Genomic DNA, 17,091 nt, shown 5'->3' with positions numbered 1-17,091 from the left:
CTTTCATTTTAAAAAATTCAACAACTAGTTGTAGTTTAAAAAAAGGATGAAGTATATTTCCAGGCTGAATACTTGATAGAAAGTGTAATTTAAAAGAAAATTTATGACCATAAGGTGCTTTGTTTTTTGTTTTTTTTTTAAATATTATTTTACAATTAAATACACATTTCTTAAGATTTTCCAAGAATATGAAAACTTTCTTTGTATTTTCAAATGAGTTCTTGTTGAAAAACAAGCCAATATTATTACTTAAAACTGGCCATCTTTAAGCAACTATAAGAACAACTATTAGTCGTTTGCACAGCTAGATCATTTTAAGAAGCATGATTAAAGCGAAATACAGAGATATGTAGGCATTCACTTTTACCAAATAGCTCTGCAAAAAGGGTTTACTCATTGAACAGCATTGTGTAGGAATATTTCATACCCTTTGAGAAACTCCAAACTATACACTGCAATAAGATTTAAGTAAATATATATGCTAAATTTCTCTGCAAGTTTTATCAAACATGGCACTTTAAGTGGTATTTAAATCACCAAATTCTGGGAAATTTTATAGATATTCATATGTCCATGAACCAGACATTAAGCTCTAGACCATCTTCTTCAGACTCATTTTTAAACTTGTGTCCATTGAACACTTGTCTTACATGAACACATTCTTAAGTCCAAGGCAGTTCATTTTGGACAGGTTTTATGTGTACCCTTTTTCTAAGTACTATTCAATGTAACAATTAGGCAATGGATGACACATCATTTTTCTCAATTTGGTATATTTTGCCTCAAATATATTAAATACATCTAGATAACAGTCAAAAAGCTATTTGAATTTATTCTGAAGAATCTCTGACACAAATATTTGTGGAAAAAGTGAGGGAAAACTTACACTAAATTTTTCCGCAGTGAATTTCAACTAAATTTGACTTATCAATATCTTGAAAAGGCAAATTTAAAAAAAAAACTTGAATGAGTATTTATGGAGGTTATAAGGTAAGAATACTTGGATATTATAATCATTTTCTTCATGTGCCCAACCTTATACACATTCTGCCTTATTCTTAGAGAGAGAAGTACTTTAAAACCTCTTTTACAAATACGTTTCATTACACTACAGGAACAGAAGGGAGACTGCACTGAAGATGAAATTCAGCGAGTTTATGATTACTTAGGTCACATTGGGACGAGAGAATATAGCAATACATCACTTTGTTCAGAAAAATACATCCCTGGATACTGTAAGTACAACTATCGTAAACCAACACCAACATTTTGGCTAATTTAACAAGTGAGAAAAAGTGGCGAAAATTTATCTCTTGGAAAAAGTCTTTCATTATGAAAACCTGTTATTATGAGTGATAGTTACAGAAATAAGTGTAGTTCAGGTTGCTAATTTTTCTCAGATTTTCCCGTGTGTTTTTTGTTTTATTTGGAATGCTTTGGTATGTTTCAATTTTTTGCTATGTTTTTTTCCTTTCGATGGTGAACTTGGGGTTTACATTAAATGTTGTTACTTTTGCTTCTACTTTCAGATATGGAGTCAAGGTTGCTAAAGTTCCAAGATCAAGTCAGCGATGAACTGATTAGTTTCTATAGCAACCATCGACAGTTTCTGTGTTTGTTGCCTGAGAAGTTTGATCTGAATCATCTGAGGTTTCCATCAATGACCTCTGCCATGAATATAGAAAAACAGAAAGTCCATTTTATTTGTCCTGGCCATAGTAAGTATTCCTATTGAATTAGTATCTACACAGTACATGCCATAATTTGTTAAAAAAGGAATTTTTTAAAAATTGATAGATGGTTGACCTGTTTTAAATAAAACAAGTCTTCGAAACAGAATAAAAAAATGTTCAGATTCCCATACAAGACATTCCATAGCCATATTTATTCTTGTTCAGTATGATCAAGATGATGTGGGATCCCTGGTGTTTCATTTCTTACTTTGTCAATTATGTCTCCTACACATGATCAGGTTCATGTGGGATCCCTGGTGTTTCATTTCCTACTTTGTCAGTTATGTCTCCCACACATGATCAGGTTCATGTGGGATCCCTGGTGTTTCATTTCCTACTTTGTCAATTATCTCTCCCCCACTTTGGTCAGGTAAGATATATCATGTTAATCCTGTCCATTTGTAAGTCCATCAAACCTTTGTTAGCCCAACTCCTCAAAAACCACTGAACAAAATTTCATGAACCTTTGTAGGTTACAAGTAAGGACATGATATATAGTTGTGCATATTACCAGGAATTTTTTATCCTATGAAGTTTGTGGGATAATTGCCCCTTTGAACTTTGAAATTTCATGAAATATACCAAGGAAAGAGAATGTAAGAGCAAATCTGAAACTATTGGAGTGGAGTTACTGGATATGATAAAATTTTGTAGGTTGTTAGGGCATGATTCATTGCATATTACAAGGATTTTTTCATCTACTGAATTTGTGGGATGAATGCCCCTTTGAAATTTACCACTTAAGCAGGTTGTAATTGTAATTGTAACTGTAACTCCTCAGACAATACTGCCACTCAGTTATTTAAAACCTTGTAGGATACCATATGTAGTTGTACATAATGATAGGAAATTTTTATCTTCTAATTTTTGTTGGAGTCATCTCCCTTTGAACATTGAAATTTTCAAATATAAATGAAACAATACATTCCAAATAATATATGAACTAATTGGCAATCACATGGTGTAAAATGGGATAGATCATTGGTTTTATGGATTGGTTTGATGAATCAATGACAGATTTTAACCTGAGTGATGATGGATTACAATTAAAGTTGAATGGATTGGTCCAGGTGCTGTATCTTTTAAATCTTTCATAGTACCACCCCTAAATTACATATTCATGACCATCATGACAAGAGGAATAACTTTATACATGTACCATGTGGGGCCCTTAGGGGGTCATTCATTTACCCTTTCAATTTTATACATATTTGGATATCTCTAAACCATTCAGATCTCTATCCTGAGATTATATATACTGTTGATCTGCATAAAAAAAGGAGTTGTATTGATTCTACCAAGGTATGAGGACTATACTGGAGACTCCATTTTGGAGACTGAGTGGTTGTAAACAATCATTATCACTATATGTAACCTTTTACTATTATAACGATGCTCATATTTCATTTTGGGAAGTATTGGATAGTTTTTGTTTTAACCATTTTTAATGAAAATGCAGATTTTGGGAATCATATTTTCTTAGCATAAATTATTGAAATGTATGTTAAATGGTGAACTGACTTGTCGAGAATTATTGTTAATCATACAACGACCCCGTTTTGATGAATAGAAATATGATTAAATACATTGTTACACTTCTATTACTTTGAAGTATTCTTTCAGGAATGGAGTTGTTACATTTGGTTGATCATAGTGGATTACCATTACATCACTATATGTCATCATTAACAGAGATTGACACCAATCAATTGTATGCATACCTTGAAATGATTTATATGGGATTACTTGTTCAGCCTGTAAGTTAACTAATTAACAGGCTTTAAATCAAGATTTTCTATGCTTATTTTACCTGAATCTTCCCATCAAATTTAAAAAAAAACAAAAAAAAACATGTATTCCAACTGAGTAAATTACTAAACAGGCTTTTAACTGGCTCATATTTTCCTAAATTTCCTGCTTTTCTTTAGGCAGCCCTCTTTTCCTGATTTTTAGATGAAAATCCCTAAATTGCCCTTATATTTAATTCAAATTCCTATTTTTTTTTAACACGCTATTTATAAAACTCAGAAGAAAAGTATATATGTAACTGAAATTCTAACAAACATGACAATTTTCTCTAGGAATTACAGGAATCTAATACCAATGCTGCAATAGATTTTGATATCCTTTAGAATTATTCCTTTAATATACATCTATATTCAAGCTTTAGGATTTAAAAATGGGATAGGTACTGTACCCTCTCCATGATCATGATACAATAAAACCTGTCTAAACTGAACTCCTTTCAGAGTGTAGAATTCATTCGGTTTGGACAGTTGTACAGTGCATCCTGGTTCAGAATACATTTAAACTGACACAATGGGACTTCAAAAGTGTCTGGTTTAGGCAGGTTTCTAGTTAATTCAGGGTTCAATTTAGGCAGGTTTCTGGTTAATTCAGGGTTCAGTTTAGACAGGTTTTTTTGGTCAATTCAGGGTTCAGTTTAGACAGTTTTTTTGGTCAATTCAGGGTTTTGGTTTAAACAGGTTTCGCTGTACTGTATGAAGACTAGTTAAATGTATTATACATAAAAAAACAATTTTATTTAATTATTTTTTGTAGAACGTTTTGCCAACAGAGCTAGGGAACTTGTGTCCAGGTGCAGATACTTCTACACAACATAAGGTACCTATTTATCATATTTATGTTCATGTTTGGTTACTATGGTGATCCTGTGAAATGATTGTAGGTGTGAGTAATAATTTACTGAAATGCTTGATTAATGTATGATGAGTAATTTTCAAACGGTCAAATTTTGTGACCTGCTTTTGTAGTCTGTAAATGTATCAAACCTAAATGCTAAATGAAATTTGTTTAGCTACAAAATCATGAAATGGATGAAGTTAGCCTATGGTCTGTCAGTTCCTCCATCCTTCAATCTCTCCTCCTGTAATGATAAAGTTAGCCTATGGTCTGTCAGTTCCTCCATCATTTCAATCTCTCCTCCTGTTAGGATAAAGTTAGCCAATGGTCAGTCAGTTCCTCCATTCTTCAATCTCTCCTCCTGAAATGATAAAGTTAGCCTATGGTCAGTCATTTCCTCCATCCTTCAATCTCTCCTCCTGTAATGATGTAATCTCTTTTTTTTTTCAAATTTGGTACTAGGTATTTAAGTTTAAGAAAGTTATGTAACCCCTGTAATTTTTAAGGTCAAAGGTCCAGGTCACAGGGAATTTTTTTAACAGTATCACTGTATGTAGGACAATAGAGAGCAAGATTGTCAGAATAAATCTCAATATAATAGAAAACTTGGTGGTGTAGAAATCTCAGTTACTTTCTCCAATCTTTGTAGAAACTTTTTCATATTTAAAGAACCTGTAATAGTTTGTTAAGTATCAGTTTCTGTAAGAATCAAGTAGAGAGTGAAATATTGTAAGAAAAAACCCACCATTTTGATAGTGTAATTTGCCTATTTGCACCATCAGGATCAAGGAAATAGGAGAAGGTCTTTCATATCATGTTGGTAAACTGAGTTATAAATTCATTGAAATGCATTAAAAAAAAACGTTTTAAGGACAGATTACTCTGTCAAAAAACTAATTTTTCTAATATTCTATTGAAAAAATTCTGAACAAATCCATAGATGCAGAGATCAAATAGTGGCTTTTCACATAGAGAAATTATCCTTTAGTGAAATTTTGTCAGATCTGTTGATTTTGACCAGCATGTTTCTGATTTTTCCCATTTTACCTGATTCTTACACAAATATTTACACTTACCGTAATTCAGAACTATACCAACTTAATGTAAAAAATGTGCTATGATATATCATTATAATTTGTTTAGCGTAGTACAGGTGCTATGATATATCATTATAATTCGATTTTAGCATAGTACATGTGCTATGATATATCATTATAATTGTTTAGCATAGTACAGGTGCTATGATATATCATTATAATTCGATTTTAGCATAGTACATGTGCTATGATATATCATTATAATTTGATTTTAGCATAGTACATGTGCTATGATATATCATTATAATTGTTTAGCATAGTACATGTGCTATGATATATCATTATAATTCGTTTTTAGCGTAGTACATGTGCTATGATATATCATTATAATTTGTTTTTAGCGTAGTACAGGTGCTATATCATTATAATTTGTTTGATTTTAGCGTAGTACAGGTGCTATATCATTATAATTTGATTTTAGCGTAGTACATGTGCTATGATTTATCATTATAATTTGTTTTTAGCGTAGTACATGTGCTATGATATATCATTATAATTTGTTTTTAGTGTAGTACAGGTGCTATATCATTATAATTTGTTTGTTTTTAGTGTAGTACAGGTGCTTTATCATTATAATTTGTTTGATTTTAGCATAGTACAGGTGCTATGATATATCATTATAATTTGATTTTAGTGTAGTAAATGTGCTATAATATATCATTATAATTTGATTTTAGTGTAGTACATGTGCTATGATATATCATTATAATTTGTTTTTAGCGTAGTACATGTGCTATGATATATCATTATAATTTGTTTTTAGCGTAGTGGAGGTGCTATAAGTGTAAGTCTGTTTTGATGTGTGACTAACTTGATTCAACACTAAGAGTATCACAGCCATTTATTGGGTGTGTGATTGGTTGAAGTCACAACCATATATTTCATATATCCTACACGCTAGACACCTTGCTTTATCCTCTGATATCATCTACCTATAAATGGTACTCAGGAGAAGTATGCATTCACATGATTAATGTCAGTGTTACTTACTGTATACATAAAGTAAGTAATATTTGATGTCGTTGAAATAAAAATAAGTAGACACTAGACAGTGATTAGAACATCAGATATTTATTATTCAGGGACTAAAACTAGACCAAGAAAACATGAAAATACACAATAAATTACACAAATTAAAACATATACATAGAAACGAAATAATAAATGAACAACCATGACTCCACTAAAAACTGGTAATACATATACCCTGTAGGGTAGACGTCCTTACCTCTCAAGAAAATCTAGATATGATGTTGAATCTGTGATAAAACAAAAGGAATGAATAAGGTTATTATGAATAAATCTGTTCTAATGGTGTAGTTGGGACACCACAGTCCTTAATCTGTATTTATCATGTTTTTCTCATAAAAATCGTGTAAGTTAATATTTTACAACTTTTACCACTCTTCTCTATTTTTAGGCTATCTGAATGACATGCCAATTTCTTTAATGTCCTCAATAGTCTGCCTCAGGAAGGCCTCACAAACAAGAGACATCAACAGACAGACATTCTTGTGATGTTGTTTGTTTGTGTGTGGTACAAGATAAACTTGAACTGGTCATGGTGTAAAGTTGTTAAAGAATTTGGGTGGAAATTTTCCTATGACATTTTGCAGTAGAATTCAACTAAAAAATGACTGAAAAATTAATCATTAATTATCAATTACTAAACTGTTACTGACACTTCATTTATGGGATTATTTTCTATAAGGCATTTTTTTTAAGACTGTCTTCTGCAGTCAACATATTTTTCTGCAAAGACTTGCTTGTATCACTTGTTGTTGCCAAATTTCACATTTGGAAATCAGTGGAAATGGTGAATATTGGTCATGTGGTTGGGCAGGCAGGTAGGGAAATTATTTTTGTTACACTATTCTCAGCAACTACTTATCACAGCATCGTTATATTTGGTACTTCCTGTTTAACAAAATTCTGCTATTTCTGCCGTTGACCCATTTTTTACCTGTGTGTGAATGAGTCTTTGTGAAGACTGATTTGTTGTACATAGTACATATGGTTATGACTTACATGTATCAATTCAGATGGAGTTACTTGAGATGGGATTCAAAAGGGTATTTTTCCAGTATCTGATTTGGACATATGCCTATAACAACTCCTCTAATGCTACAGGACTTGCACTGAAGGCAGCCAAAGCTGAACGCTCAACGGTAATTATTATTTTAAGTAAAATGTTCATCAAGGGGTATTACAAATCTATTTCACTAGGAAACTTCTGAACAAAAACTTAAAAATTTGTAGTCGCTGCTTCTCTGCCATTAATCACAGATGAAGTGATTACTGGTTGGGTTTTTGTCAAAATAAGGTGTAAGATGGGGATGGGGGTGACATGTATACCATGCAGCTGTTGTTTTTATAAGGTAACACATTAAAAGTTCTCCTCAGCATCAGTGACTAGTACAAAAGCAGGGTCTGTTTGGTTGATCAAATGATCTGGTCTGCAATGTATGGAACATATGCAATAGGACGTTAAACCTCTATCACTCAAACAATCAATCAATCAAAGGGCACAAATATTTTTTATAATATATGTTAGTATATTGTAAAATATTTTGTAGACAACATCAATTCTCTTTTTTAGTTGGTATATTTAGCTTGCATAAAAAAAATCTCAGAAAATATTTAAAATTATGTTGAAATTTTCTTCCAAACAATTACTTTCATACAATGCCTACACATTTTATTAATCTGAATAAGAAAGGCTCGAGTTGTATCCTCCTTGTATTATTTCTTTTGAGACGGTCTTTCTTCATCTACATATGAGTAAAACTGGATTTGTACAGCACATTAAATTTTGAACTAAGAAAGATGATATCGTTATAACCTCCCGAAAATAATTTTTAATATATATCTTTGTGATATTTTTTTATTTATTTATTTTTAAAAACTAAAAAACACTTTTGACATCTTTCTTTCTGCCTCAATATTATATTACAATATCTGTCATTATTTGTAGATTTTGCCAGCAAAAGTCTTAAAAGATGAGAAGTCTGTTGCGAGTTTGAATAAGAAGTTCCATATTACTAGTTCAAGTAATATCAAATGTCAAGGTCATGCACAGTCTGTAATGCCCCACAATGACCTCCATGACCTTGACACTGATCAGTACCAGACCTATGCTGCCTTCATGCACAAGTTTGAACTTCAGGGCAATGGATTGGAGGCCCTTCCAGAAAACTTTTTCACGATTTTTGAAAATCTGAATGAGCTCAATATATCAGAAAATAAACTTAAGGAATTACCAGGAGGGTTTTCCAGTTTGAAAGCTTTGGAGATTTTAGACATTAGCAGTAATGAATTGAAGGCACTGCCAAAAGACTTCTCTTCTGTGATTGATACACTTGAAATCTTGAACATCAGCTCCAACCCATTCAGCAATATCCCAGATGAGATATTTTCACTGATTAATCTTAGAATTTTGAAAGCCAACAACATTGGTCATATCACTTTGAAAGGCATTGGTAAATTGAAAAATCTGGTTGAGTTGTACATTGCTTCAAACTACATAGATGACATACCAGATGAACTTGGGAAACTTTGTCTTTCTCATCTTGACCTTTCAGGGATACCATGGTTTCCAAAATTCTTAGAGCAGGAGATACAGCCTAATTTTAGCACATTTAGGACAGCTCTTAAAGAGGTCATGATATTCAGGCTGATGACTGAAGAGGTATATACTTTGAGAGTATTTTTGTTTCTGGGGTACCAATTTTTGTGGTGTTTGTGGGTTTGGATCACCACAAAATTTGGTTTCCAATGGAAAGAAAATTTCCCATTCATTTATCTGTTGGAGTTGGCAAAGCCACGTTTTTTCTCTGTATTCCAAGTGCTCCTTGGTTATCTTTATGGGAGTCTGTTCACACGTCTACTTAAATGTGTGTATACAGGTCTCTTCTCTATGGTTTTTATACCCCTGAGGGATATGTAAATTTGATTCTAATTTTATTTTTATTTTTTCAACCAAGTCTTTCTGTTTGTACATTGTTAAGATAGAGGCAGAACTGAAATTATATCTGCATTAACACCTTTCTTTGCACAATGAATGAATTTAAGAAAAAAAAAAGCCTTTTAAAAGAACTTACTTACTTTTTATCAATCTTAATAGGAGATGAAGAAATTGTTTTCATCCGTGGACAAAGATACAAATGGAATACTTGATCAGGATGAAATAAAACAAGTGAACAAAATCATCTATGAGATGTATCCCAGATTAGGAAGAGCAAAACAAAGTTCTCAAGGTTTGAATTAGTGTTTATAAAATATTTTTGTCAAACCACAACATTACAGTGTTGCATTGGTTTTGTGTTAGTTTTAAATCAATCAGACAAACTGTTACTGCTTTGTTCGTCAGGTTCTTTTTTTTTTCTCGCTATTCTCAACATCTCATATTAAAGTGGTATTAGACCTCACACTTACTTAATTTATTCATTTCATTGTATACTGGTTAAATAGTAGATCTTGTGGGCAAGTAATTCTTGCCAACTGATTTTTTGTCCTCTCTTGCGAAACAAGTTCATTACCAAAATTTAGGACAAAATGTCTAATAGATTGCTGGATATTTTGCGCTAAAAATTAGATATCATACGACAATTTTCATTGAGGAGTAAAATTTTAGTGAGCAGTTTGGCGAGAATTGCTTCTGTCTAGAAAATGGCGCGATCTACTATCTGACCAGTAGATTTAGAAAAAAAAAAAAAGTACAAAAATGTAGTAACTGTTTTACTTTTCCCTTGTTATATACTTCAACTCATTAAAGGGTAGGCTATATTGCAATCACCTAGTCTGTCTGTCGGTCCTTTACTTTTTTGTGTAACATATTTCTCAGCTCCCGGTACTTTCGATTTGAGGAATTGCTCTATAGGTTTATGGTATATTGCTTTTGCATTATGACTTATTACACAGACTGTCTTCCCTTTCTGGATTTGTCCCATATCTATTTCTTGTTTTTTGGTATGAATTAATTTGACAGAATTGGATAGAGGTATTCAAAGCACAACATAGTGTGCAACATACCGTTTTGTTTATGATGGTAAGACCTCAAAGGCAAAAAGGCGACAACAGGTGATTTTTTTTTCTATAAAAAAACTATTCATTTGTTATTATTCATAAATTATAATCACTACCAGTAATTTGATATATGTTGAAAAGATGTACAAAAGTTAAGTGGAATCACCTTGTCCTTTTGTCAACCATTTTTCTATTTATCCATGGTCTGAATTTCTTAGCTATTATCTTGTCTTCAAATGCATGAGTTTGGATGATTTTATATTTTGTATGTGGCTTTATTTAGATGGAAAATATCTTACATATGATTTTGGTTACTGTGCCCTGTCAACTATCTTTATGAATGGGGGTAGTTTGTGTTACTTTATTATTGATTATATTTCAGAAGCTGGTTTTCCTACTGGAATACTTGCTCAGAAGAATTTGGAAAGTCTAGCATTAAGTTTCCATGGCTTTACACAAATACCAGATGACATCATAAAGCTGTCTTGCCTAGAATCTCTGGATGTTTCACACAATCCTGACCTAGAAACTTTATCTGCAAGTCTTGGAGGGCTTAATAACTTGAGAGGTACGTTCATAATTTAGAGAACATTACGTAATCTCATGGTAGCATGCTCATCTGTAGTGAAGAAGGTCACGTATTGGATCCTTGGCTTCTTAAAATTGTTTGTCATTGCTTCTCAGCTAAGCTAGCGGACTAGCTCGCTTGGAGTCAAAAGTAGTGTGCCAAAGGGGACTGACATGCTAATACCTGTGGGCTGTTGCTAAACTGTAAGTTATTGCATTAAAAATCAGGCTGAGCAAGTTGGACAAGGCATGGTATGTTCTAGTATTAATCAAATATTCTTGTTCTGCATGAAATATCTAAAACATCACAACTATTCCCAAAATTGAGATGAAAACTGTATCTGTGGACATGTCTTTTTTACCTCCTGAATGTCTTTTTGCTTTTGTCATCATAATGATTTTTTCTCCAGTAGTCAGTACATTTAATCAAAAATAAATATTGAGAATGAAATAGGGCCTTTGACTTATCTTATGGTATTGAAATTTATAGAATATTTGGCTTTGAGTTACACTACCATTTTGAAAGAAATAAGCTTGAGACAGAAGCATTAAATTAAGGCATTTTGTGATCTATTTTGATAGAACTACACCTGAGTGGTTGTCCCTCTTTGAAAACACCACCCAAAGAAATAGTGGACAGAGGATTTAGTGTGGTATATGGATATCTAAAAAGATTGCTGCAGGGCTCGGAGGAGTGTAAGAGGACCAAACTGATGGTTGTAGGACTTGGTGGTGCTGGGAAGACAAGGTATTGTATAGACAGGATATCAGGTCATCAGGGACAACATTTTTGGGGTCTGAAAAATGAATGGCTCAAAATCCTTCTGCCCCAAATAGTGTAAGTAATTTTGGAGTGATTGTATAAACTTTTAATGGTTGTTCTAGGATATCTGGTATATTCCTATTAGTTGAGACATCACCCTTAACAAACATTTGTTATCTGAGTAAAATAGTTCCTTTTTTGTAGGCAAATCTTAAGGAAGTAGACCTAGGGTAAGGGACATAACTCATGAAATCAGCGATATGTTTGTATTCAATTTCACAAAAGCCTCTCAAGCTTTTGTTTGAAGCAGAATAAAATGAATCCAAGTTAATTAGATGCTTACTTAGGATTGATGTAAAATGCTGAATACAAACTTTCCAATGATTTTTAAGAGTTGTGTCAATTACCCTAGGTCTACCTCCTTAAAATCATAATATGCAATGGCAGCAAGCTAGTTAATGGATATAAACAGGAACTAGAATGTATGTTTTGACCCCCTGCAAAAAGTTTCCTCAGGTTTCTAATTCTACTTGATGTCATAACAAAGCTCTATGAATAACAATGAGAGAAACAACATTACAACAAGTGTTTGAAAGACATGGTAGAACTAAATTCATGAGACAATTTATTTCTGAACATGATGTATGCAAAGAATGTATATATTTCATGAAAACAAGTTCTGCATTGTAGATTAACCGTACATATTGTTATTAGCCATATTTATGGTTTCAAGTGGCCAATAGGCTGTGAACTTTATAAATTGACCGAAGGGAATAAAAACAAAGTACTCATTACAAGGGCAGATCCAGATGTCATTAAAAGGGATGGGTTCTGATCCAAAATTTACATATTAAATCTTGGCTATCATTTCTCATTTTTACCATAACAATCAAGGTAGGAAACTCACTCAAATTCTAGCCTACAATTTTCAATACATTTACTATTTGGCTGTATAGATTTTTGCTAAAATTAGCCAGCCCTGCCAAAAAAATTGCAAGTCTTGGGCTAGCGGGCAGGCTACTAGTTCTAACTTTGTCATAATGTATGCATAAAATTGGTTAAACCTTTAAAAAAGCAGGTCCAACCCCTAGAACCCCATTTATCATATTGTTGTTTCATTTTACAGCTTGATTCGAGCTTTGACTAGTTCTAGTAGCAACAGGGTAACCAGCATGAATGAAAAGATCACAGATGGTATTGACATCACAACATGGAATGTTCCAGTCCCAGGAAAAAAAGACTCCCATATCAGCTATAGTGTGTGGGACTTTGCTGGACAGACAGTTTATTACAACACACATCAGGTACTTTGTATAGTTTTATTTTATATTTACATGCATTTTTCAGGCTTATTGAAAAGTTCTCCTTGATGCTGTTTAAAGCAACACCTGATTGTTTGCTATACTTTGAAGGTTAATTTAATTCCAATTCACCAAGTGGGTTGTGTATTGGAGTCACTTGGTCCATCCATCTATCTGTCCCTTCATGCCATCTATCTGAATTTCTTGCAACTTTCTCCACTATCAGTGGATATTATAGTTTTCATAGATATATGGCTAAAATACATAAGGCTTGTGGAAGAGATTTTGGTTGCTGCCCAATATCAACTTCTTGTTTCAATGGGATTGCCATATGATCGGATATACTTAGCACATGCAATTTCATGCTTTATTTGTTGGCTTCAATTTTGTGTTCTGTTTAAATGTTCTTTTTGGATTTTTGTGGTTCGATACTGCTGGAGGTAATGGAACTGACAAACTTACATCTAGAAATAAAAGTACTGTTAGACCTGTCTCAACCAAGCACTGAATAATCCAAAAACTTGTCTTAACCACACACTTTTTACAGTCCCTTTATATGAGTATAAATGTATTTTGTAAATCAAACTCCTGTCTAAACCAAGCTAAATATGTGTCAAAAAGGGGTTTGGTTTAGACAGATTTCACAATACCTTTACAGTATAACATGATAAAACTTGATCTATTGTTTGATTAATTTTTAAAGCTTAATTTTTTTTAATAGGATACCACCCACAAAGCAGAAAGTATTAAGTAATTATGCTGTCCCACTGTTGTCTAATCATTCGTCTGTCTGTCATGAGTTCTAATCTGCAACTCCTCTTAAACTACTGAACAGAGTTTGATGAAACTTTATCAAATTCTTTATCACATGCCATTGTGCTTCTCTTGTTTTGTTTTTCCATTTAAATGGTGTTTTGGGTTTTCTATATGGCTTTTGTGAGAGGAATGGGTACATCACCTATTTTTGTACTTTGTTTTTGATCTGTAGGATTCACATGATGATAATTCTTTGGACCAAATAATGTGATATTATTTTAAGAGAGTTTCCAAGGAAGACCCAGGCAGTGGGTGGCACATGTCAAATTTTGTTTTCAAATGATTTCATCCATTAGAGATCATTAGTTCATGTTCCCAAGAAAGTTTTTTATTTTGTAATTTACTGAAATTGTTAGAATGGAATGAAATACAAGGTACATAGATAGCACTAGACAAAGGACCTGCCTGGTTTCTAATTAAGTCTGTCCCTGATATGATGTGACTTATCACAATTGGATGCTTATATTTTTACATTTCATTTGAATGTACTAAAAATGTCAGATTTAGCTTAACAATGTAAACATTAGCTGAAATTGTTGTACATTTTCAGAGTTTTTTCCTGAAGCTCATGAATTGAGGATCTCTACATTGTTATACAGAAATCTGATTTTATTTCAGTTTTTCCTGTCAAACAGAGCTTGTTACCTCTTGCTATGGAATATTCGTCTTGGGTTTGAACATGCAGGACTAGATTTTTGGCTGAATTCTATAGCTTGCCATGCACCAAAGGCTCCAATTCTAGTTGTTGGTACTCATTGTGACAAAGTATGTTATATTAAGAGCCAAACTATGTCACATATTTACATTTGAAACAGTCAGTGTGTTAAGATCTAGAAAAATGCCCATGAAAAAGATTCATATAGAAATAGAAAACAATTATATAGGTGCAAATTTTTTGCACAGTTTCTTTAAGATGCAATTTTAATATATTACAGAAATATATAAACATAAAATGAAAGTAGTGAACATTTGATATGTTTATTATTGTAATTTTATAATTTAAAAGTTATAATTTAAAAACTTATGTTTCTGCAATATTGAAAAAAAAGTAATCTAAATGATGTTGAATTTCCTTAAATACAAATGTTAAAAGATCTCAGTAATTGTCAAATTACAGTTTTTTTTTATATGCTGCAAATGTAAGTCTTACAAATACATATGATTTTACAAGCTATTGGTATACTCAGCTGTCATGGAATATTCAAGTTTTGCTATGCAGTAAGGAACCTTTTTTTAGCATTTTTAGAGGAACCTTTAAATATATGTTTGCATGGTTTTTGTTATAGGTAGAAAAATCAAAGATCCCACAGAAAGAATTGATGATCACTTATCCACAGATTGCTGGCTTCCATTTCGTCAGCTCTTACACAGGGGAGGTAATTGTAATGCTGCCAATCAAATGTCTGTTCTTTTGAACATCTCTCATTGAAATTTAGTGGCTTATAATTTTCAGTCAGAAACGCAAAACATAGAAAGTTTCATAGAAATGATTTAAAATTTTGTTTGAAGCTTCAGCGAGTTGTATTGTACATGTACTAGTTTTGTGACATCCATCTCCGTCAAGCATTACTGACCTCTTTGTCAGACTTCCTAGATAAAGATTGTTTTATTATTTACCATTCTGAAACATATAATTTTGTATGTCCAGGGCATGAATATTTTTTCAAACCTCACTTTCCCTTTGGTTAGTGAAGATCACCTTCGCTGAAATAATTTCACTATCCTATGTTAAGCTTGTGAAGCTTGCTGAACTTGCTAGTGGGATTTGGGGGATGAAGACCTTTACTCCTGAACTACTTAAATGTATTTTACATTCCGTAACAACTGATCTGTGTGATTATAGAAATAGACTTTTTTTACCTTCTAAAAAGAACTTTCCTGGGGGAAGGACCTATTATAGCATGGCTTTCCATTACAAAATTTCACTTTTCCCGGTGTCATATGATATTTTGACCCCATGAAATATTGACCCCAGGGTTATGATATTTTAACCCTGGGGTTAGTATTTTGGCTAGGTCAAAATATTGTATGATACCAGGTAATCGGAAATGGGAATCTTCATGCCCTGATGTCTGTGAATTTGACATTTGGTATGTAGATTGTGTTTCATCGTTCTTTGTCACTTATCTAGTATTGTTCTTGTTTAGTGTGATCAATATTTGTCCTTTGTGTCACATATTGTAAAAGTACTTTAATTCCTGGATACCAATTTTCATAGATTAGGGAAGAAACACAAGTTTGTGGATTCTTAAATTTGTGGTTTTGAGGTTTTCCGTATACACATCAATGCCAAACTCCTTTTCATTGGGAACCAAATTTCATGGTTTTGCCTACCCACGAAAACCACAAAAATTGGTACCCCACAAACTATCAGTACATTAGAAGTTATTTCTCAAGATTCAATCAATGATATTTTCAGGGTATTGATAACATGTACAAATCTTTGGTAGAAGTGACACTACAGCAAAAATATATGGGTGAAAAAATACCTGTAGCATGGCTGAATTTAGAGAATAGTATTGCCAAGTAAGTTAGTAGAAAATGTTCTATAGTAGAGTGGAGTATTGTGAGAAATTTCATGATACAATATGTATCATGATATCTAGAAGCGATACAATATTATCATGATACTTATTTCCCCCTTAACACAGACAGCATACAACCTTTCTTTTTATCTTTTTAAGAAATCCAAGTGACTTCCAGACATTTGATTTAAATGCTAAAGGGGTATTTACAATCACTTTTAATTTTCTTCAGACTTGTCATGTTAAACGACCTTTGCCACATTGGCACTACATGTACTAAAATAAATATGCGGATCAGAAATATATACCATAATACAAAAAAAAAGCCAGTTCTGGTATCGCAATCCCGACAAACGATACCATGCTTACGATCCATGCAATCAATTCACCGGTGAAACATTACCCCTCTATTCTATAGCATGGCAAAAATATACCAAAGCGTCAATATTGGGACAATTCAAAATACAATACAATCAAAGTAAAAGACCTGAATGTGAAAACAGGAAACAGAGATGATGCACATTTTCACTGTAGTGAATAGAATAAAAGACAATTACATATAAAAATCTTAATAAAAGGGAATCAAGACGTCACACAAAAGAAACTAAAGAACTAGCAAAA

The 17,091-nt window shown here is 32.6% G+C and overlaps 1 protein-coding gene across 6 annotated transcripts in view; it reads left to right on the top strand.

Annotated features, from left to right (window-relative positions):
* LOC148601228 (uncharacterized) overlaps window positions 1-17,091 on the top strand; it is a 75,744-nt gene that overhangs the window by 31,323 nt on the left and 27,330 nt on the right. For 5 of the 6 annotated variants that reach the window (XM_088556893.1, XM_088556894.1, XM_088556895.1 and 2 more), the window contains 14 exons: window positions 1,115-1,235; window positions 1,530-1,718; window positions 3,357-3,490; window positions 4,296-4,358; window positions 6,237-6,257; window positions 7,516-7,641; window positions 8,448-9,161; window positions 9,597-9,729; window positions 10,881-11,066; window positions 11,648-11,813; window positions 12,955-13,132; window positions 14,564-14,710; window positions 15,232-15,321; window positions 16,365-16,471. In XM_088556893.1, coding sequence (XP_088413019.1) covers window positions 1,115-1,235; window positions 1,530-1,718; window positions 3,357-3,490; window positions 4,296-4,358; window positions 6,237-6,257; window positions 7,516-7,641; window positions 8,448-9,161; window positions 9,597-9,729; window positions 10,881-11,066; window positions 11,648-11,813; window positions 12,955-13,132; window positions 14,564-14,710; window positions 15,232-15,321; window positions 16,365-16,471 — 2,375 coding nt within the window. The remainder of the gene's footprint in view (window positions 1-1,114; window positions 1,236-1,529; window positions 1,719-3,356; window positions 3,491-4,295; window positions 4,359-6,236; window positions 6,258-7,515; window positions 7,642-8,447; window positions 9,162-9,596; window positions 9,730-10,880; window positions 11,067-11,647; window positions 11,814-12,954; window positions 13,133-14,563; window positions 14,711-15,231; window positions 15,322-16,364; window positions 16,472-17,091) is intronic. The other variant, XM_088556896.1, reaches the window with a different exon arrangement.

The sequence above is a fragment of the Perna viridis genome, chromosome 12 (genome assembly GCF_037379345.1).
Source record: "Perna viridis isolate PV_CMFRI_1.1 ecotype Kerala chromosome 12, ASM3737934v1, whole genome shotgun sequence".
In the NCBI taxonomy this organism is placed as follows: Eukaryota; Metazoa; Mollusca; class Bivalvia; order Mytilida; family Mytilidae; genus Perna; species Perna viridis.
This window is presented reverse-complemented; position numbering and strand designations above follow the sequence as displayed.